The following is a 21,186-nucleotide window of genomic DNA, read 5'->3' as shown; positions in this document are numbered from 1 at the left end:
GTAGTCGTTGCGCAGTCATCACCGGAACGCCCTTCTTCGAATTAAAAATGGAGACAAGAGGCTGGTGATCAGTCAGCAAGGTGAATTTCTGCCCGTGCAGATAGTGATTGAACTTTTTCACTCCCCACACTAGGCTGAGGGCCTCCCTGTCAATCTGGGCGTAGTTACGCTCGGCTGAGGTTAGTGATCGTGACGCGAAGGCTATTGGCCTCTCTGAGCCGTCCGAGAATTTGTGCGACAGCACCGCTCCAATGCCGTAGGATGACGCATCACATGCCAACCGAATTGGTAATGCCGGGTTGTAATGGGCCAATACCTCTTTCGATGTGATTAGTGTTTTGCTCTTCTGGAAAGCTCGTCTACATCCGTCACTCCACTTCCATGGCACCCCAGTTTGCAGTAGGGTGTCAGTGGGTGTAGTATTGTAGACAAATTTGGCAAGAACTTATGGTAGTAGTTTACCAGCCCAAGGAACGACCTCAATTGTGACACATTTTCCGGTGCTGGAGCCTTGACTACTGCCTCAATCTTCTCTGGGGACTTACGTAACCCCTCTTTATCGATAACGTGGCTACAATACGAGATCTGTTTTCTAAAAAACTCGCATTTGAGGCGGTTAGCTCGGAGCCCATATTCCTGCAATCTAGTGAGCACCTGCTCCAGGTTGGCAAGGTGATCACTGTCATTTTCGCCCGTGACCAGGATGTCGTCCAAATAACACTGGGTCCCTGGGATCCCTTGCAGGACTTGTTCCATTGCCCTCTGCCAAATAGCCGGAGCTGATGCTACCCCGAATACCAGCCGGTTGTATTGGTAGAGACCTTTATGGGTGTTGATTGTGAGGTATTTTTTTGATGCTTCTTCTACCTCCATTTGCAGATATGCCTGGGCCAGATCAATCTTAGTGAAGCGTTTCCCTCCAGATAGCGAGGCGAAAATATCTTCAATCCGCGGAAGTGGATATTGTACGGTGTGAAGGACTGAGTTCACTGTTACCTTAAAGTCCCCACAGATGCGAACCTTCCTTGGTTCTCCAGGCGTGCTGCTCAACGACTTTTTCATCACAGGGACGATGGGTGTAGCCCACTCGCTCCAGTCTACCTCGGACAGTACACCTGAACGTTCCAGACTCTCCAGCTCTGCTTCGACGGCTGGGCGGATCGCATAAGGTCTGGCCTTAAAAAATGTTGGGCTTGCGTTTTCTTCAATTTTAATCGTCGCTGTCATGCCTTTTAGTGTTCCGAGTCCTTGCTGGAACACTTCTTTCGTGTCAGTTAGGATCTTTAACAGTCGCCCAGGTGTGACGTCGTCATCCTTTTTGTCAGCCACAGTCAGTGCCTGTATGGAATGCCAATCCAGTTGTATTTTCCGGATCCATTCACGTCCCAGTAATGGTGGTCCTCCATCTTGCAATACATACAGGTCTAGTTTTGGTGTTTCCTTACCGTTATATATAACGGTCACCCTTATTTTTCCTTTGGGGTAGACTTTTTGCCCCGTGTACGTCTTCAAAATAATTTTTGTGTCTCTCAAGGGTATGTGTGAGAATAGCCGCTCGTAGTCCCGTCGGTTTATGACTGTTAGGGCTGATCCTGTGTCCAATTCCATCTTTACCTGGACTCCTGCTAACTTGAGAGTGACCCAAATGGTTCGGTGATCCTCCGTTGTGATCACATTATAATAATAATAATTCAACTTTATTGTCATTGTACAATGCACAAGTACATGAACAACGAAATGTGATCTTGCAAGCTCCCATGAGTCCAGTACAAATAACATTAACATTTAAACGTAAATAGCACCGTCCTGGGAGAAGCAATGTAGTTTCAGACAACTCAGTTCCCTGCTTTCGGAGTCGTTATCACTCTTTTGTTCATCTGAACTATTCTCCGTCATCTTATGTACCTTCTTGTACTTTCCTTTGGTAGGTTTCTTATTGCTGGTTTTCTTTCCCGACCTGCAGACTCGTGCTATGTGTCCTACTTTTCCACACTGTCTGCACACTTTGTCTTTGAACCAGCAATCATTCTGGTCGTGTGTTGTTCTGCCGCAGCGATCGCACTTCTCTGTTCCATATGACATTTCGTTTGTGCCATATTCTTGCGGTCTCTGTTGTATCTCTGCAGCGCCCCGTGCTGCTGCTTCATATGATACTGCAATGCTGAAAGCCTTTTCCAGCGTAAGGTCCTTTTCAGATAAAAGCCGTTTCTGGGTTCCTTCACTTTGAAGCCCACACACAAACTTGTCCCTTAAGGTATCTGCCAGTCCCGCTCCAAACTGGCAGTGTTTCGATAGTTTGCGCAGTTCTGTTAAATAATCAGCATTGCTTTCATCCTTATGCTGGTTCCGTTTGTGAAACTTGAATCTTTCTGCTATCGGCAGCAGTGTGGGGTTTAAATGTTCCTTTAGTATCGTTACTATGTCTTCAAAACTCTTTTCCATTGGCTTCGTTGGGGTTACTAGATTTCGTAATAAACCATACATCTTTGTACCCATTAAATTTAACAATACCGACGCTTTCTTGTCATCTGACACCTCATTTGCCTTGCAGTACACCTCTATTCGTTCGACATATGTAGTCCAATCTTCGACTTCATTGTCAAATGCGGTGATACTGCCACTCTTCGGCATTTTGGGTGTGGTTTAAAATGGCGTCTCCCAATGGCTTAAAATGGCATCTCCCGCGCTTTCCTTCCTCCCCCGCTGCTGCCAACGCCGCTCCCGGCGGTTCTCGTGGCAATGGCGGCACCCTGTAGGTTTTGCGCACCTCTCTTGCGCTGCTGCCAACGCCGCTCTCGGCGGTCCTCGTGGCAATGGCGGCACCTCGCGGGTTTCTGCGCGTCTCTCCCTCTCTCCGACGCTGCTCGGCCCCTGAACACCGGCTGCGCCCTGTGCGCTCTGCCCTCTCTCTCTCCCCCGTCGATGCTGCTCGGCCCTTTGCTGTGCCGCTCGGTCGGGCTCTAGCCTGCCGCTGTCCGGGAAGGGTCTGCGCACTACCTGTTGCCAGCCGTTTCGCTGGACCACCTCGACTGGAAAGCCAAGCCTGGCTCTCGACAGCCTCCCCCGCAATTCTTGAGTCTCTGCTGGATGACTGGGCGGTTGCTCGTGGTCGACGCCCGAGTCTCTGGCCTTGACCTCCAATCCACTGATCTCCAGGAACGAATCCCCGGGAGGTGATGCAGAGTTGCAGGTAGGTTCGAACCTGCCTCGTCGCCAATGTTGCGTCCGTGTATAATAAGACACAGACTGCGGAGAACGGTACAACAGGTGTTTACTCAACGTGGCTCACACTGCAACTGATCTGTACAGATTACTACTCAGTGTTATATACAGGTATGGTCACTGCCGGTACTGCAGTATACATGAGCTGTAAAAAATAGTTCCCTCCTTAAAGGTATATACATTACACCGATCTCTGTAACCTCCTCCAGCCCTACAACCTTCTCTATCTCTGTAACCTCCTCCAGCCTCTACAACCCTCCCTATCTCTGTAACCTCCTCCAGCCCTACAACCCTCCGTATCTCTGTAACCTCCTCCAGCTCCTACAACCCTCCCTATCTCTGTAACCTCCTCCAGCCCTACAACCCTCCCTATCTCTGTAACCTCCTCCAGCCCTACAACCCTCCCTATCTCTGTAACCTCGTCCACCCCTACAACCCTCCCTATCTCTGTAACCTCCTCCAGCCCTACAACCCTCTGTATCTCTGTAACCTCCTCCAGCTCCTACAACCCTCCCTATCTCTGTAACCTCCTCCAGCCCTACAACCCTCCCTATCTCTGTAACCTCCTCCAGCCTCCTACAACCCTCCCTATCTCTGTAACCTCCTCCAGCCCCTACACCCCTCCCTATCTCTGTAACCTCCTCCAGCCCCTACAACCCTCCCTATCTCTGTAGCCTCCTCCAGACCCTACACCCCTCCCTATCTCTGTAACCTCCTCCAGCCCCTACAACCCTCCCTATCTCTGTAACCTCCTCCAGCACCACAACCCTCCCTATCTCTGTAACCTCCTCCAGCCCCTACAACCCTCCCTATCTCTGTAACCTCCTCCAGCCCCTACACCCCTCCCTATCTCTGTAACCTCCTCCAGCCCTACAACCCTCCCTATCTCTGTAACCTCCTCCAGCCCTACAACCCTCCCTATCTCTGTAACCTCCTCCAGCCCCTACAACCCTCCCTATCTCTGTAACCTCCTCCAGCCCCTACAACCCTCCCTATCTCTGTAACCTCCTCCAGCCCCACAACCTTCCCTATCTCTGTAACCTCCTCCAGCCCTACAACCCTCCGAGATCTCGGCGCTCCTCCAATTCTGGCCTCTTCCTCATCCCCCGATTTCCATCGCTCCACCATTGGCGGCCGTGCCTTCAGCCGCCTGGGCCCTAAGCTCTGGAATTCCCTCCGTAAACCCCTCCGCCTCTCTCTCCTCCTTTAAGACGCTCCTTAAAACCGACCTCTTTGATCAGGCCTTTGGTTGCCTGTCCGAATATCTCCTTATGTGGCTCGGGGTCAGATTCAGTTTGATAATCGCTCCTATGAAGCGCCTTGGGACATTTTACTATGTTGTTCTTCTTGTAAAGCTCCTGATGCCCAGTTTACAGGGTGACTTTTAACAAAAGGTCACGTTTCTGCTGGGGAATGATGGCTCCCCAGGGAAATGGGATTGGGGCATAAAACACAATCCAAAAATGGGGCAGTTTGAGAAATGGAGGTAACCTACCATCTTAAATAGTGTTTGCAGACCAGAGCCCCTCGCAAAATACGGACTTACATTTCTAGAGCACCCTTCACAGCCAATTAATAGCTTTTATTTGAGATCCAGGCGCTGAGGCCAGGGCACTGAGGCCAAGTCTTGCTCAGGTTCCTGGGACAAATGTAAGAAATCACACACCACCAGGTTATAGTCCAACAGCTTTATTTGAAATCACAAGTTTTCGGAGCGCTGCTCCTTCGTCAGGTGAAGTGAAGAGATGCATAAATATATGCTGTGCCTATATGCATTTCTCCACTTCACCTGACGAAGGAGCAGCGCTCCGAAAGCTTGTGATTTCAAATAAAGCTGTTGGACTATAACCTGGTGTTGTGTGACTTCTCACATTTGTCCACCCCAGTCCAACTCCGGCATCTCCACATCATGGTTCCTGGGAGTGCAGGCAGCTGCAGTACTGCCTCTGTGCCACAGGAGGGCGCTGCCGTGCATGCGCCACCTGGCGGCCGCGCGTGCGCACTGCACTTCCGGGTTGCCAGGCCTGGATCCAGGGGCTGAGTTTCTGGACTGGGAGTTTCTGAACTGGGAGTTCCTGGAGTTTCTGGACTGGGAGTTTCTGAACTGGGAGTTCCTGCAGCCTGAAAACTGCAGCCTCAGCCCCAACTGCAGGTAATGGTCTTAACTGGGTTGGTGCATTGGGTTTCAGGGTCTGGAGAGGGAGGGGGTGCAGAGACTGTCACACTCTGTTAGTCTCACTCTGTCACATGGTGTGTGCCCCCTCGGTCTCACTGTGTACCCCCTCGGTCTCACTGTGTACCCCCTCGGTCACAGTGCGTAGCCCCTCGGTCACACTGTGTACCCCTTCAGTCACAGTGCGTAGCCCCTCAGTCACACTGTGTACCCCTTCAGTCACACTGTGTACCCTCTCGGTCACAGTGCGTAGCCCCTCAGTCACACTGTGTACCCCTTCAGTCACACTGTGTACCCTCTCGGTCACAGTGCGTAGCCCCTCGGTCACACTGTGTACCCTCTCGGTCACACTGTGTACCCTCTCGGTCACAGTGCGTAGCCCCTCGGTCACACTGTGTACCCTCTCGGTCACAGTGCGTAGCCCCTCAGTCACACTGTGTACCCCTCAGTCACACTGTGTACCCTCTCGGTCACAGTGCGTAGCCCCTCGGTCACACTGTGTACCCCCTCGGTCACACTGTGTACCCCCTCGGTCACACTGTGTACCCCCTCGGTCACAGTGCGTAGCCCCTCGGTCACACTGTGTACCCTCTCAGTCACGGTGTGTACCCCCTCGGTCACACTGTGTAGCCCCTCGGTCACAGTGCGTAGCCCCTCAGTCACACTGCGTACCCTCTCGGTCACACTGCGTACCCTCTCGGTCACGGTGCGTACCCCCTCGGTCACACTGTGTACCCTCTCGGTCACGGTGTGTACCCCCTCGGTCACACTGTGTACCCCCTCGGTCACACTGTGTACCCCCTCGGTCACGCTGTGTACCCCCTCGGTCACGCTGTGTACCCCCTCGGTCACGGTGTGTACCCCCTCGGTCACGGTGTGTACCCCCTCGGTCACGCTGTGTACCCCCTCGGTCACGCTGTGTTCCCCCTCGGTCACACTGTGTACCCCCTCGGTCACACTGTGTACCCCCTCGGTCACGGTGTGTACCCCCTCGGTCACGGTGTGTACCCCCTCGGTCACGGTGTGTACCCCCTCGGTCTCACTGTGTACCCCCTCGGTCTCACTGTGTACCCCCTCGGTCTCACTGTGTACCCCCTCGGTCTCACTGTGTACCCCCTCGGTCTCACTGTGTACCCCCTCGGTCACACTGTGTACCCCCTCGGTCACACTGTGTACCCCCTCGGTCACACTGTGTACCCCCTCGGTCACGGTGTGTACCCCCTCGGTCTCACTGTGTACCCCCTCGGTCTCACTGTGTACCCCCTCGGTCTCACTGTGTACCCCCTCGGTCACACTGTGTACCCCCTCGGTCACACTGTGTACCCCCTCGGTCACACTGTGTACCCCCTCGGTCACACTGTGTACCCCCTCGGTCACGGTGTGTACCCCCTCGGTCACGGTGTGTACCCCCTCGGTCACGGTGTGTACCCCCTCGGTCACGGTGTGTACCCCCTCGGTCACACTGTGTACCCCCTCGGTCTCACTGTGTACCCCCTCGGTCACACTGTGTACCCCCTCGGTCACACTGTGTACCCCCTCGGTCACACTGTGTACCCCCTCGGTCACACTGTGTACCCCCTCGGTCACGGTGTGTACCCCCTCGGTCACGGTGTGTACCCCCTCGGTCACGGTGTGTACCCCCTCGGTCACGGTGTGTACCCCCTCGGTCACACTGTACCCCCTAGGTCACACTGTGTACCCCCTCGGTCACGGTGTGTACCCCCTCGGTCACACTGTGTACCCCCTCGGTCACGGTGTGTACCCCCTCGGTCACGGTGTGTACCCCCTCGGTCACGGTGTGTACCCCCTCGGTCACACTGTGTACCCCCTCGGTCACGGTGTGTACCCCCTCGGTCACGGTGTGTACCCCCTCGGTCACGGTGTGTACCCCCTCGGTCACGGTGTGTACCCCCTCGGTCACGGTGTGTACCCCCTCGGTCACGGTGTGTACCCTCTCGGTCACGGTGTGTACCCCCTCGGTCACACCGTGTACCCCCTCGGTCACACCGTGTACCCCCTCGGTCACGGTGTGTACCCCCTCGGTCACGCTGTGTACCCCCTCGGTCTCGCTGTGTACCCTCTCGGTCACACTGTGTACCCTCTCGGTCACACTGTGTACCCCCTCGGTCACACTGTGTACCCCCTCGGTCACACTGTGTACCCCCTCGGTCACACTGTGTACCCCCTCGGTCTCACTGTGTACCCCCTCGGTCTCACTGTGTACCCCCTCGGTCACACTGTGTACCCCCTCGGTCTCACTGTGTACCCCCTCGGTCTCACTGTGTACCCCCTCGGTCACGGTGTGTACCCCCTCGGTCACGGTGTGTACCCCCTCGGTCACGGTGTGTACCCCCTCGGTCACGGTGTGTACCCCCTCGGTCACGGTGTGTACCCCCTCGGTCACGGTGTGTACCCCCTCGGTCACGGTGTGTACCCTCTCGGTCACGGTGCGTAGCCCCTCGGTCACACTGTGTACCCTCTCGGTCACAGTGCGTAGCCCCTCGGTCACACTGTGTACCCCCTCGGTCACACTGTGTACCCTCTCGGTCACAGTGCGTAGCCCCTCGGTCACACTGTGTACCGCCTCGGTCACACTGTGTACCCTCTCGGTCACACTGTGTACCCCCTCGGTCACACTGTGTACCCTCTCGGTCACGGTGTGTACCCCCTCGGTCACACTGTGTACCCTCTCGGTCACACTGTGTACCCCCTCGGTCACACTGTGTACCCCCTCGGTCACACTGTGTACCCCCTCGGTCACACTGTGTACCCCCTCGGTCACACTGTGTACCCTCTCGGTCACGGTGTGTACCCCCTCGGTCACGGTGTGTACCCCCTCGGTCACACTGTGTACCCTCTCGGTCACACTGTGTACCCCCTCGGTCACACTGTGTACCCTCTCGGTCACACTGTGTACCCCCTCGGTCACACTGTGTACCCCCTCGGTCACACTGTGTACCCCCTCGGTCACACTGTGTACCCCCTCGGTCACACTGTGTACCCCCTCGGTCACACTGTGTACCCCCTCGGTCACACTGTGTACCCCCTCGGTCACACTGTGTACCCCCTCGGTCACACTGTGTACCCCCTCGGTCACACTGTGTACCCCCTCGGTCACACTGTGTACCCCCTCGGTCACACTGTGTACCCCCTCGGTCACACTGTGTACCCCCTCGGTCACACTGTGTACCCCCTCGGTCACACTGTGTACCCCCTCGGTCACAGTGCGTAGCCCCTCGGTCACAGTGCGTAGCCCCTCGGTCACACTGTGTACCCTCTCGGTCACACTGTGTACCCTCTCGGTCACGGTGTGTACCCCCTCGGTCACACTGTGTAGCCCCTCGGTCACAGTGCGTAGCCCCTCGGTCACACTGCGTACCCTCTCGGTCACACTGCGTACCCCCTCGGTCACGGTGTGTACCCCCTCGGTCACACTGTGTACCCCCTCGGTCACACTGTGTACCCCCTCGGTCACACTGTGTACCCCCTCGGTCACGGTGTGTACCCCCTCGGTCACGGTGTGTACCCCATCGGTCACGGTGTGTACCCCCTCGGTCACGGTGTGTACCCCCTCGGTCACGGTGTGTACCCCCTCGGTCACACTGTGTACCCCCTCGGTCACACTGTGTACCCCCTCGGTCACACTGTGTACCCCCTCGGTCTCACTGTGTACCCCCTCGGTCACACTGTGTACCCCCTCGGTCTCCCTGTGTACCCCCTCGGTCTCCCTGTGTACCCCCTCGGTCTCCCTGTGTACCCCCTCGGTCTCGCTGTGTACCCCCTCGGTCTCGCTGTGTACCCCCTCGGTCACGCTGTGTACCCCCTCGGTCACGCTGTGTACCCCCTCGGTCACGGTGTGTACCCCCTCGGTCTCACTGTGTACCCCCTCGGTCTCACTGTGTACCCCCTCGGTCTCACTGTGTACCCCCTCGGTCACACTGTGTACCCCCTCGGTCTCACTGTGTACCCCCTCGGTCACACTGTGTACCCCCTCGGTCACACTGTGTACCCCCTCGGTCACGGTGTGTACCCCCTCGGTCACGGTGTGTACCCCCTCGGTCACGGTGTGTACCCCCTCGGTCTCACCGTGTACCCCCTCGGTCACACCGTGTACCCCCTCGGTCACACCGTGTACCCCCTCGGTCACACCGTGTACCCCCTCGGTCACGGTGTGTACCCCCTCGGTCACGGTGTGTACCCCCTCGGTCACGGTGTGTACCCCCTCGGTCTCACTGTGTACCCCCTCGGTCACGGTGTGTACCCCCTCGGTCACGGTGTGTACCCCCTAGGTCACACTGTGTACCCCCTCGGTCACGGTGTGTACCCCCTCGGTCACGGTGTGTACCCCCTCGGTCACACTGTGTACCCCCTCGGTCACACTGTGTACTCCCTCGGTCACGGTGTGTACCCCCTCGGTCACGGTGTGTACCCCCTCGGTCTCACTGTGTACCCCCTCGGTCTCACTGTGTACCCCCTCGGTCTCACTGTGTACCCCCTCGGTCACACTGTGTACCCCCTCGGTCTCACTGTGTACCCCCTCGGTCACACTGTGTACCCCCTCGGTCACACTGTGTACCCCCTCGGTCACGGTGTGTACCCCCTCGGTCACGGTGTGTACCCCCTCGGTCACGGTGTGTACCCCCTCGGTCTCACCGTGTACCCCCTCGGTCACACCGTGTACCCCCTCGGTCACACCGTGTACCCCCTCGGTCACACCGTGTACCCCCTCGGTCACGGTGTGTACCCCCTCGGTCACGGTGTGTACCCCCTCGGTCACGGTGTGTACCCCCTCGGTCTCACTGTGTACCCCCTCGGTCACGGTGTGTACCCCCTCGGTCACGGTGTGTACCCCCTAGGTCACACTGTGTACCCCCTCGGTCACGGTGTGTACCCCCTCGGTCACGGTGTGTACCCCCTCGGTCACACTGTGTACCCTCTCGGTCACACTGTGTACTCCCTCGGTCACGGTGTGTACCCCCTCGGTCACGGTGTGTACCCCCTCGGTCACGGTGTGTACCCCCTCGGTCACGGCGTGTACCCCCTCGGTCACGGCGTGTACCCCCTCGGTCACGGCGTGTACCCCCTCGGTCACGGCGTGTACCCCCTCGGTCACGGCGTGTACCCCCTCGGTCACGGCGTGTACCCCCTCGGTCACACCGTGTACCCCCTCGGTCACACCGTGTACCCCCTCGGTCACACCGTGTACCCCCTCGGTCACACGGTGTACCCCCTCGGTCACACTGTGTACCCCCTCGGTCACACCGTGTACCCCCTCGGTCTCACCGTGTACCCTCTCGGTCACGGCGTGTACCCCCTCGGTCACACCGTGTGCCCCCTCGGTCACACCGTGTGCCCCCTCGGTCTCACCGTGTGCCCCCTCGGTCTCACCGTGTGCCCCCTCGGTCTCACCGTGTGCCCCCTCGGTCTCACCGTGTGCCCCCTCGGTCTCACCGTGTGCCCCCTCGGTCTCACCGTGTGCCCCCTCGGTCTCACCGTGTACCCCCTCGGTCTCACCGTGTACCCCCTCGGTCTCACCGTGTACCCCCTCGGTCTCACCGTGTACCCCCTCGGTCACACCGTGTACCCCCTCGGTCACACCGTGTACCCCCTCGGTCTCACCGTGTACCCCCTCGGTCTCACCGTGTACCCCCTCGGTCACGGTGTGTACCCCCCTCGGTCACGGTGTGTACCCCCCTCGGTCACGGTCTGTACCCCCTCGGTCACGGTCTGTACCCCCTCGGTCTCACTGTGTACCCCCTCGGTCACACTGTGTACCCCCTCGGTCACACTGTGTACCCCCTCGGTCTCACTGTGTACCCCCTCGGTCACACTGTGTACCCCCTCGGTCACGGTGTGTACCCCCTCGGTCACGGTGTGTACCCCCTCGGTCACGGTGTGTACCCCCTCGGTCACACTGTGTACCCCCTCGGTCTCACTGTGTACCCTCTCGGTCACACTGTGTACCCCCTCGGTCACACTGTGTACCCCCTCGGTCTCACTGTGTACCCCCTCGGTCTCACTGTGTACCCCCTCGGTCACGGTGTGTACCCCCTCGGTCACGGTGTGTACCCCCTCGGTCACACTGTGTACCCCCTCGGTCACGGTGTGTACCCCCTCGGTCACACTGTGTACCCCCTCGGTCACACTGTGTACCCCCTCGGTCACGGTGTGTACCCCCTCGGTCACGGTGTGTACCCCCTCGGTCACACTGTACCCCCTCGGTCACACTGTGTACCCCCCTCGGCCGCGGCCTGTACCCCCCTCGGCCTGTACCCCCCTCGGCCTGTACCCCCCTCGGCCGCGGCCTGTACCCCCCTCGGCCTGTACCCCCCTCGGCCTGTACCCCCCTCGGCCGCGGCCTGTACCCCCCTCGGCCTGTACCCCCCTCGGCCGCGGCCTGTACCCCCCTCGGCCTGTACCCCCCTCGGCCGCGGCCTGTACCCCCCTCGGCCGCGGCCTGTACCCCCCTCGGCCTGTACCCCCCTCGGCCGCGGCCCGCACCCACCTCGGCCGCGGCCCGCACCCCCCTCGGCCGCGGCCCGCACCCCCCTCGGTCGCGGCGCGTACCCCCTCAGACCCCTGTTAGTTCACCCTTTGTCTCTTAGTCATGAGTGAGTTGTTAAATGTTTCTTACTCTTTGCAGCGACCACGATTCGAAAGATTTAAAGATGGATCGAGGGCAGAGACGGGCAGGACCACACGGCGCGGGCGGAGGTCGCCGGCACGGGAGGCGCCCGGAGCAGGTGGGTTGTTTCAGATTTGAGCGGCTGTGGCCCCGCCGGTCTCCCTCTCTGAGGCTCACTCACCGTTAAACCTTCCGTTAAACCTTCACAGGATCCGGATGTCCGCTTGTCCAAAGCCCTTTCCTACATCCTCCGGCACGGAGCGGCTGAGCTGGGATTTGTGATGGGCAAAGGTAAGCAGGAAGCCAAGAGCTTCCCCGCAGTGGGGCGGCTGAGAAGTGGGACCGGGAGGTCGGGATCAATGGGACAGAGAGGTCGGGATCAATGGGACAGAGAGATCGGGATCAATGGGACAGAGAGATCGGGATCAATGGGACAGAGAGATCGGGATCAATGGGACAGAGAGATCGGGATCAATGGGACAGAGAGATCGGGATCAATGGGACAGAGAGGTCGGGATCAATGGGACAGGGAGGTCGGGATCAATGGGACAGGGAGGTCGGGATCAATGGGACAGAGAGGTCGGGATCAATGGGACAGAGAGATCGGGATCAATGGCACAGGGAGATCGGGATCAATGGGACAGAGAGATCGGGATCAATGGGACAGAGAGATCGGGATCAATGGGACCGGGAGGTTGGGATCAATGGGACAGAGAGATCGGGATCAATGGGACAGAGATCGGGATCAATGGGACCGGGAGGTTGGGATCAATGGGACAGAGAGATCGGGATCAATGGGACAGAGAGATCGGGATCAATGGGACAGAGAGATCGGGATCAATGGGACAGAGAGATCGGGATCAATGGGACAGAGAGATCGGGATCAATGGGACAGAGAGATCGGGATCAATGGGACAGAGAGATCGGGATCAATGGGACAGAGAGATCGGGATCAATGGGACAGAGAGATCGGGATCAATGGGACAGAGGTCGGGATCAATGGGACAGAGAGATCGGGATCAATGGGACAGAGATCGGGATCAATGGGACCGGGAGGTTGGGATCAATGGGACAGAGAGATCGGGATCAATGGGACAGAGAGGTCGGGATCAATGGGACAGAGAGGTCGGGATCAATGGGACAGAGAGGTCGGGATCAATGGGACAGAGAGGTCGGGATCAATGGGACAGAGAGGTCGGGATCAATGGGACAGAGGTCGGGATCAATGGGACAGAGAGATCGGGGTCAATGGGACAGAGAGATCGGGATCAATGGGACAGAGAGGTCGGGATCAATGGGACAGAGAGATCGGAATCAATGGGACGGGTCGGGATCAATGGGACAGAGAGATCGGGATCAATGGGACAGAGAGATCGGGATCAATGGGACAGAGAGATCGGGATTAATGGGACAGAGAGATCGGGATCAATGGGACAGAGATCGGGATCAATGGGACAGAGATCGGGATCAATGGGACAGAGAGATCAGGATCAATGGGACAGAGATCGGGATCAATGGGACGGGTCGGGATCAATGGGACCGGGAGGTCGGGATCAATGGGACAGGGAGATCGGGATCAATGGGACAGGGAGATCGGAATCAATGGGACGGGTCGGGATCAATGGGACAGAGAGATCGGGATCAATGGGACAGGGAGATCGGAATCAATGGGACGGGTCGGGATCAATGGGACAGAGAGATCGGGATCAATGGGACAGAGGTCGGGATCAATGGGACAGAGAGATCGGGATCAATGGGACGGAGATCGGGATCAATGGGACAGGGAGATCGGAATCAATGGGACGGGTCGGGATCAATGGGACAGGGAGGTCGGGATCAATGGGACAGAGATCGGGATCAATGGGACAGAGAGATCGGGATCAATGGGACAGGGAGATCGGAATCAATGGGACGGGTCGGGATCAATGGGACAGAGAGATCGGGATCAATGGGACAGAGGTCGGGATCAATGGGACAGAGAGATCGGGATCAATGGGACAGGGAGGTCGGGATCAATGGGACAGAGAGGTCGGGATCAATGGGACAGAGAGATCGGGATCAATGGGACGGGTCGGGATCAATGGGACAGAGATCGGGATCAATGGGACAGGGAGGTCGGGATCAATGGGACAGAGATCGGGATCAATGGGACAGAGACGGGATCAATGGGACAGAGATCGGGATCAATGGGACAGAGATCGGGATCAATGGGACAGGGAGATCGGAATCAATGGGACGGGTCGGGATCAATGGGACAGAGAGATCGGGATCAATGGGACAGAGGTCGGGATCATAGGGACAGAGAGATCGGGATCAATGGGACAGGGAGGTCGGGATCAATGGGACAGAGATCGGGATCAATGGGACAGAGAGATCGGGATCAATGGGACAGAGAGGTCGGGATCAATGGGACAGGGAGGTCGGGATCAATGGGACAGAGATCGGGATCAATGGGACAGAGACGGGATCAATGGGACAGAGATCGGGATCAATGGGACAGAGATCGGGATCAATGGGACAGGGAGATCGGAATCAATGGGACAGGGAGATCGGAATCAATGGGACTGGTCGGGATCAATGGGACAGAGATCGGGATCAATGGGACAGAGATCGGGATCAATGGGACAGAGAGATCGGGATCAATGGGACAGGGAGGGCGGGATCAATGCGACGGGTTGGGATCAATGGGACAGAGATCGGGATCAATGGGATAGAGATCGGGACCAATGGGATGGGTCGGGATCAATGGGACAGAGATCGGGATCAATGGGATAGAGATCGGGACCAATGGGACGGGTCGGGATCAATGGGACAGAGAGGTCGGGATCAATGGGACAGAGAGGACGGGATCAATGGGACAGGGAGGTCGGGATCAATGGGACAGAGATTGGGATCAGTGGGACAGAGAGATCGGGATCAATGGGACAGAGAGGTCGGGATCAATGGGACAGAGATCAGGATCAATGGGACGGGGAGATCGGGATCAATGGGACAGAGATCAGGATCAATGGGGCAGGGTGGTCGGGATCAATGGGACGGGTCGGGATCAATGGGACGGGTCGGGATCAATGGGACAGGGAGGTTGGGATCAATGGGACTGAGATCGGGATCAATGGGACAGAGACGGGTCTAATGGGACTGTGATCGGGATCAATGGCATTGGGACGGGATCAATGGGACAGAGAGATCGGGATCAATGGGACAGAGACGGGACTAATGGGACAGAGAGATCGGGATCAATGGGACAGAGAGATCGGGATCAATGGGACAGAGACGGGATCAATGGGACAGAGACGGGATTGTTATTGGCCTGGCGAGGATTCCGTGGGAAGATGGGTCGGCTGGGTTCTTCACCCGGTGACTTTCCCGCTCTTGACTTGTGTTTCTTGCAGACGGATTCCTAAACGTGGATGAGATTCTGCGAGATTCCCGCTACAAAGGCTACACGGAGCAGGACGTCCGGCGCGTGGTGGAGACGAGCAGCAAACAGCGTTTCACTCTGCGCGCTCACCCCGAGACCGGGACCCTTCAGATCCGAGCCAACCAGGGACACACTCTGCAGGTCTCCTTAATATTCATTCTGGGAATGTGGGACAGCAGTGAGTTGAATCGGATCGGCAATGCGCAGCCTGGGTAGCTGATAGGTCTGCCTCCAATCAACTGTGCTGCCATAGTGCAGCAGGTTGTTACACCCCAGACTGTTGGAGGGACGACTAGACTGTTCCCGGTGTGCTGGCCGAAGATGGCTTGACCTGCAATGAGTTTCAGTCTCGTCCGTGTTTTCGTGATGTGAGCTCCTCGGCACAAGCCCACCCAGTGAATCGACAACTTCACTCCGAGGGGCTAACGGACAGCTGGTGTTAGATTATCACTCAACCTTCCTCGATGGGGCAGTGTAGAGGGAGCTTTACTCTGTATCTAACCCGTGCTGTACCTGCCCTGGGAGTGTGTGATGGGACACTGTAGAGGGAGCTTTACTCTGTATCTAACCCGTGCTGTACCTGCCCTGGGAGTGTTTGATGGGACAGTGTAGAGGGAGCTTTACTCTGTATCTAACCCGTGCTGTACCTGCCCTGGGAGTGTTTAATGGGACAGTGTAGAGGGAGCTTTACTCTGTATCTAACCCGTGCTGTACCTGCCCTGGGAGTGTTTGATGGGACAGTGTAGAGGGAGCTTTACTCTGTATCTAACCTGTGCTGTACCTGCCCCGGGAGTGTTTGATGGGACAGTGTAGAGGGAGCTTTACTCTGTATCTAACCCGTGCTGTATCTGCCCTGGGAGTGTTTGATGGGACAGTGTTTTTTTTTTATTCATTCATGGGATGTGGGCGTCGCTGGCAATGCCAGCATTTATTGATCATCCCTAATTGCCCATCCCTAGTTACCCTTGAGAAGGTGGTGGTGAGCCGCCTCCTTGAACCGCTGCAGTCCGTGTGGTGAAGGGCTGTTAGGGAGGGAGTTCCAGGATTTTGACCCAGCGACGATGAAGGAACGACTGATATACTTCTACATCAGGATGGTGTGTGACTTGGAGGTGGTGGTGTTCCCATGCACCTGCTGCCCTTGTCCTTCTAGCTGGAAGAGTTCGCGGGTTTGGAAGGTGCTGTTGAAGGAGCTTTGGCGAGTTGCTGCAGTGCATCTTGTAGATGGTCCACACTGCAGCCACGGTGCGCCGGTGGTGGAGGGAGTGAATGTTTAAGGTGGTGGATGGGGTGCCAATCAAGCGGGCTGCTTTGTCCTGGATGGTGTCGAGCTTCTTGAGTGTTGTTGGAGCTGCACTCATCCAGGCAAGTGGAGAGTATTCCATCACACTCCTGACTTGTGCCTTGTAGATGGTGGAAAGGCTTTGGGGAGTCAGGAGGTGAGACACTCGCCGCAGAATACCTATCCTCTGACCTGCTCTTGTAGCCACAGTATTTATGTGGCTGGTCCAGTTAAGTTTCTGGTCAATGGTGACCCCCCAGGATGTTGATGGTGGGGGATTCGGCGATGGTAATGCCGTTGAATGTCAAGGGGCGGTGGTTAGACTCTCGCTTGTTGGAGATAGTCATTGCCTGGCACTTCTGTGGTGTGAATGTTACCTGCCACTTATCAGCCCAAGCCTGAACGTCGGCCAGGTCTTGTTGCATGCGGGCATGGACTGCTTCATTATCTGGGGAGTTGTGAATGGCGCTGAACACTGTGCAGACATCAGCGAACATCCCCACTTCTGACCTTATGTTGGAGGGAAGGTCATCGATGAAGCAGTTGAGATGGTTGGGCCTAGGACACTGCCCAGAGAAACTCCTGCAGCGATGTCCTGGGGCTGTGATGATTGACCTCCAACCACCACAACCATCTTCCTTTGTGCTCGGTATGACTCCAGCCAGTGGAGACTTGTCCCCCTGATTCCCATTGACTTCAGTTTTACTGGGGCTCCATGATGCCACACTCGGTCAAATGCTGTCTTGATGTCAAGGGCAGTCACTCTCCCCTCACCTCTGGAATTCAGCTCCTTTGTCCATGTTTGGACCAAGGCTGTAATGAGGTCGGGAGCCGAGTGGACTTGGCGGAACCCAAACTGGGCATCAGTGAGCAGGTTATTGGTGAGTAAGTGCAGCTTGATAGCACTGTTGATGACACCTTCCATCACTTTGCTGATGATGGAGAGTAGACTGATGGGGCGGTAATTGGCTGGATTGGATTTGTCCTGTTTTTTGTGGACAGGACATACCTGGGCAGTTTTCCACATTGTCAGGTAGATGCCAGTTTTGTAGTTGTACTGGAACAGCTTGGCTAGAGGTGCGGCTAGTTCTGGAGCACAAGTCTTCAGCACGATAGCCGGGATGTTGTCGGGGCCCACAGCCTTTGCTGTATCCAGTGCGCTCAGCCGTCTCTTGATATCACGTGGAGTGAATCGAATTGTCTGAAGACTGGCTTCTGTGATGGCGGGGACCTCAGGAGGAGACCATGATGGATCATCCACTTGGCACTTCTGGCTGAAGATGGTTGCAAACACTTCAGCCTTGTCTTTTGCACTCACGTGCTGGGCTCCACCATCATTAAGGATGGGGATATTCATGGAGCCACCTCCTCCTGTTAGTTGTTTAATGGTCCACCACCACTCACGACTGCAGAGCTTTGATCTGATCAGTTGATTGTGGGATCGCTTAGCCCTGCCTATAGCATGCTGCTTCCGCTGTTTAGCATTCATGTAGTCCTGTGTTGCAGCTTCCCCAGGTTGGCACCTCATTTTTAGGTACGCCTGGTGCTGCTCCTGGCATGCTCTTCTACACTCCTTATTGAACCAAGGTTGATCCCCTGGCTTGATGGTAATGGTAGAGTGAGGGATATGCCGGGCCATGAGGTTACAGATTGTGGTGGAATACAATTCTGCTGCTGCTGATGGCCCACAGCGCCTCATGGATGCCCAGTTTTGAGCTGCTCGATCTGTTCTGAATCTATCCCATTTAGCACAGTGGTAGTGCCACACAACACGATGGAGGGTCATGGACAGATGCATCTGCGACAGGTAGATTGGTGAGGATGAGGTCAAGTAGGTTTTTCCCTCGTGTTGGTTCTCTATCCACTTGCCGCAGGCCCAATCTGGCAGCTGTTTCATTCAGGACTCGGCCAGCTCGGTCAGTATTGGTGTTACCGAGCCACTCCTGGTGATAGACATTGAAGTCCCCCACCCAGAGTACATTCTGTGCCCTTGCTACTCTCAGTGCTTCTTCCAAGTGGTGTTCAACATGGAGGCGTACTGATTCATCAGCTGAGGGAGGGTGGTAGGTGGTAATCAGCAGGAGGTTTCCTTGCCCATGCTTGACCTGAAGCCATGAGACTTCATGGAGTCCGGAGTCAATGTTGAGGACTCCCAGGGCCACTCCCTCCCGCCTGTATACCACTGTGCTGCCACCCCTGGTGGGACAGGACATACCCAGGGATGGTGATGGAGGAGTTTGGGACATTGGCTGATGGGTATGATTCTGTGAGTATGACTATGTCAGGCTGTTGCTGGTCTAGTCTGTGGGACAGCACTCCCAATTTTGATACAAGTCCCCAGATGTTGGTGAGGAGGACTTTGCAGGGTTGACTGGGCTAGGTTTGCCGCGTCCGTAGCCGGTGCCGAGGTCGATACGGGGTGGTCCGTCCGGTTTCATTCTTATTATTTTGTTTTGTAGGGGTTAGTTACAACTGAGGGGCTTGCTAGGCTATTTCAGAGGGGCAGCTAAGAGTCAACCACATTGCGGTGGGCCTGGAGTCACATATGGGCCAGACCGGGTAAGGGCGGCAGATTTCCTTCCCTGAAGGACCTTAGTGAACCAGATGGGTTTTTACGACAAGCCGATAGTTTCATGGTCACCATTACTGACCTAGCTTTTTATTTCAGATTTATTTAATTAACTGAATTTAATTTCCCCAGCTGCCGTGGTGGGATTTGAACTCACGTCTACCGGATCATTAGTCCAGGTCTCTGGATTACTAGTCCAGTGGCGTTACCACTACGCTAACGTTCCCATGTGAGGGAGCTTTACTCTGTATCTAACCTATGCTGTACCTGCCCTGGGAGTGTTGGGTGGGACAGTGTAGCTTTACTGTTTCCGTGTGTATAGAACCTGTTACTAAAGCTGTAAAGTTGGCCTAACCCTGGTTTGTTTATTTTGACTGGTGAGGTGGAGGAGCTGGAGCTGATCCCGATCTCCCTGGATGCCGGGAATGTCCCAGAACAGGCCATACATGGCACCTACCTACGACACTGGCCTTCGATTAAGGCCCAGGGGCTGCGATGCATGTCCCGCACACACATCCACCTGGCACCGGGGCTGCCCCAGGATGGGGGAGTGGTGAGCGGTGAGTTCAAGGCTCAATGGGAGGGCTTCAGATCTAAACAATGGGTCCTTGCTACAGTGTTGACCTCTCAGGCCTTGACATCCTTCTTAAAGTGTGGGCCCAGAATTGGCCACAATCCTGGAGAGTTTCAGCTATGAGGAAAGATTGGGTAGGCTGGGGTTGTTTTCTTTGGAACAGAGGAGGCTGAGAGGAGATTTAATTGAGGTGTATAAAATTATGAGGGGCCAATAACCAGGGGGCACAGATTTAAAGTAATTGGGAGAAGGATTAGAGGGGATTTGAGAACTTTTTCACCCAGGGGGGTCTGGAACTCACTGCCTGAAAGGGTGGGAGAGGCAGAAACCCTCATCACATTTAAAAAGTACTCGGATATGCGCTTGAAGTGCCGTAACCTACAGGGCTACGGACCAAGAGCTGGAAAGTGGGATTAGGCTGGAGAGCTCTTTGTCGGCCGGCACAGACACGATGGGCCGATTGGCCTCCTTCTGTGCTGCAAATTTCTATGATTATGGGACGGGCTCAGTACCACCCCAGTGGCTGAAGTTATCCACCACTAGACCAGGGCAGGCTCCACTGTTGAAGCGTCTGTCTCCGATAGTTGGTCGAGTGTGTTTCTGTGAATATGCGGTGCTGTCGTTGGTGTCTCAGCCCGTGACCTTTCCTCTTCTGTCCAGCAGGTATGAGGAGTAACTGTGATCTGGCCATCTTTATCGAGTTGAGGCGAGCTCTGAACGGTAAGCGAGAGCGGTGCGTTTCAGGGGCTGGTCACTCCACCAGAGGTTTAAAGCTCTCCTCGCTACGGATTGCTCCAGGATGATTTTGGGAATTTTTGTTGTTTTCAGACAGGATTCCGTTTTACTTCTCCACCAATCAGGTGATTCTAACTCCGGGGAATGAGGAGGGAGTTTTGCCTCCAAAATACTTCCAGAATGTTCTCCAGTTAAAACCAACCCGTGAGTTTCCAAAACGTTACCGGAACTGATCTTACCCAAGGCGAACTCTCGGGATGTTAGTTCTACTGTGATAGTAAAACATCCTGTTACAGTGAGGGGTGTGGTACTGGGACCGGGGTTGCGAGGGCAGTGGGCTGGTTTTGCAGCATTCTGCTTTATCTTCCAGGATGTTTGCTTCCACTGGACTGAGGGGGGAACCCAGAGTGCGGGAGCTTCCAGTGACGGCCTCCGATGAAATGTGTGGGAAAATCAGCCCCGCCTACAGGAGCGGTTAATTAAGGTCTCGTGTATTTGTTGTGTCTCGTTGTAATAGAACCACTTGATCAATTAGAGCAGGAGAATGGTTTCTCATTTCGCCGGGTGGGTGGGTGCGATAATGAA

The 21,186-nt window shown here is 56.2% G+C and overlaps 1 protein-coding gene across 1 annotated transcript; it reads left to right on the top strand.

Annotated features, from left to right (window-relative positions):
* The first annotated feature begins 5,245 nt into the window (after positions 1-5,245).
* Positions 5,246-21,137, top strand: trpt1 (tRNA phosphotransferase 1). Its single transcript, XM_085976350.1, has 8 exons — positions 5,246-5,374; positions 12,039-12,138; positions 12,230-12,311; positions 15,413-15,582; positions 19,675-19,852; positions 20,530-20,586; positions 20,695-20,805; positions 20,972-21,137. The coding sequence occupies exons 2-8, from the start codon at positions 12,064-12,066 to the stop codon at positions 20,992-20,994; spliced, it is 696 nt and encodes a 231-aa protein (XP_085832476.1). The 5' UTR covers positions 5,246-5,374; positions 12,039-12,063; the 3' UTR covers positions 20,995-21,137.
* The last annotated feature ends 49 nt before the right edge of the window (positions 21,138-21,186 follow it).

The sequence above is a fragment of the Somniosus microcephalus genome, unplaced genomic scaffold, assembly GCF_052327205.1.
Source record: "Somniosus microcephalus isolate GS21.2 unplaced genomic scaffold, FLI_Smic_1.0 unresolved_chr2, whole genome shotgun sequence".
Taxonomy (NCBI): domain Eukaryota; kingdom Metazoa; phylum Chordata; class Chondrichthyes; order Squaliformes; family Somniosidae; genus Somniosus; species Somniosus microcephalus.
This window is presented reverse-complemented; position numbering and strand designations above follow the sequence as displayed.

What these genes read in the sequence shown, in the direction of transcription:
- trpt1 (XM_085976350.1), top strand. Translation starts at nt 12,064, where the DNA reads ATGGATCGAGGGCAGAGACGGGCAGGACCACACGGCGCGGGCGGAGGT. An exon ending in ACCAGGGACACACTCTGCAG is followed by an intron (nt 15,583 to 19,674) that starts GTCTCCTTAATA and finishes TTGACTGGTGAG; the next exon opens with GTGGAGGAGCTGGAGCTGAT. An exon ending in TCTCCAGTTAAAACCAACCC is followed by an intron (nt 20,806 to 20,971) that starts GTGAGTTTCCAA and finishes TTTATCTTCCAG; the next exon opens with GATGTTTGCTTCCACTGGAC.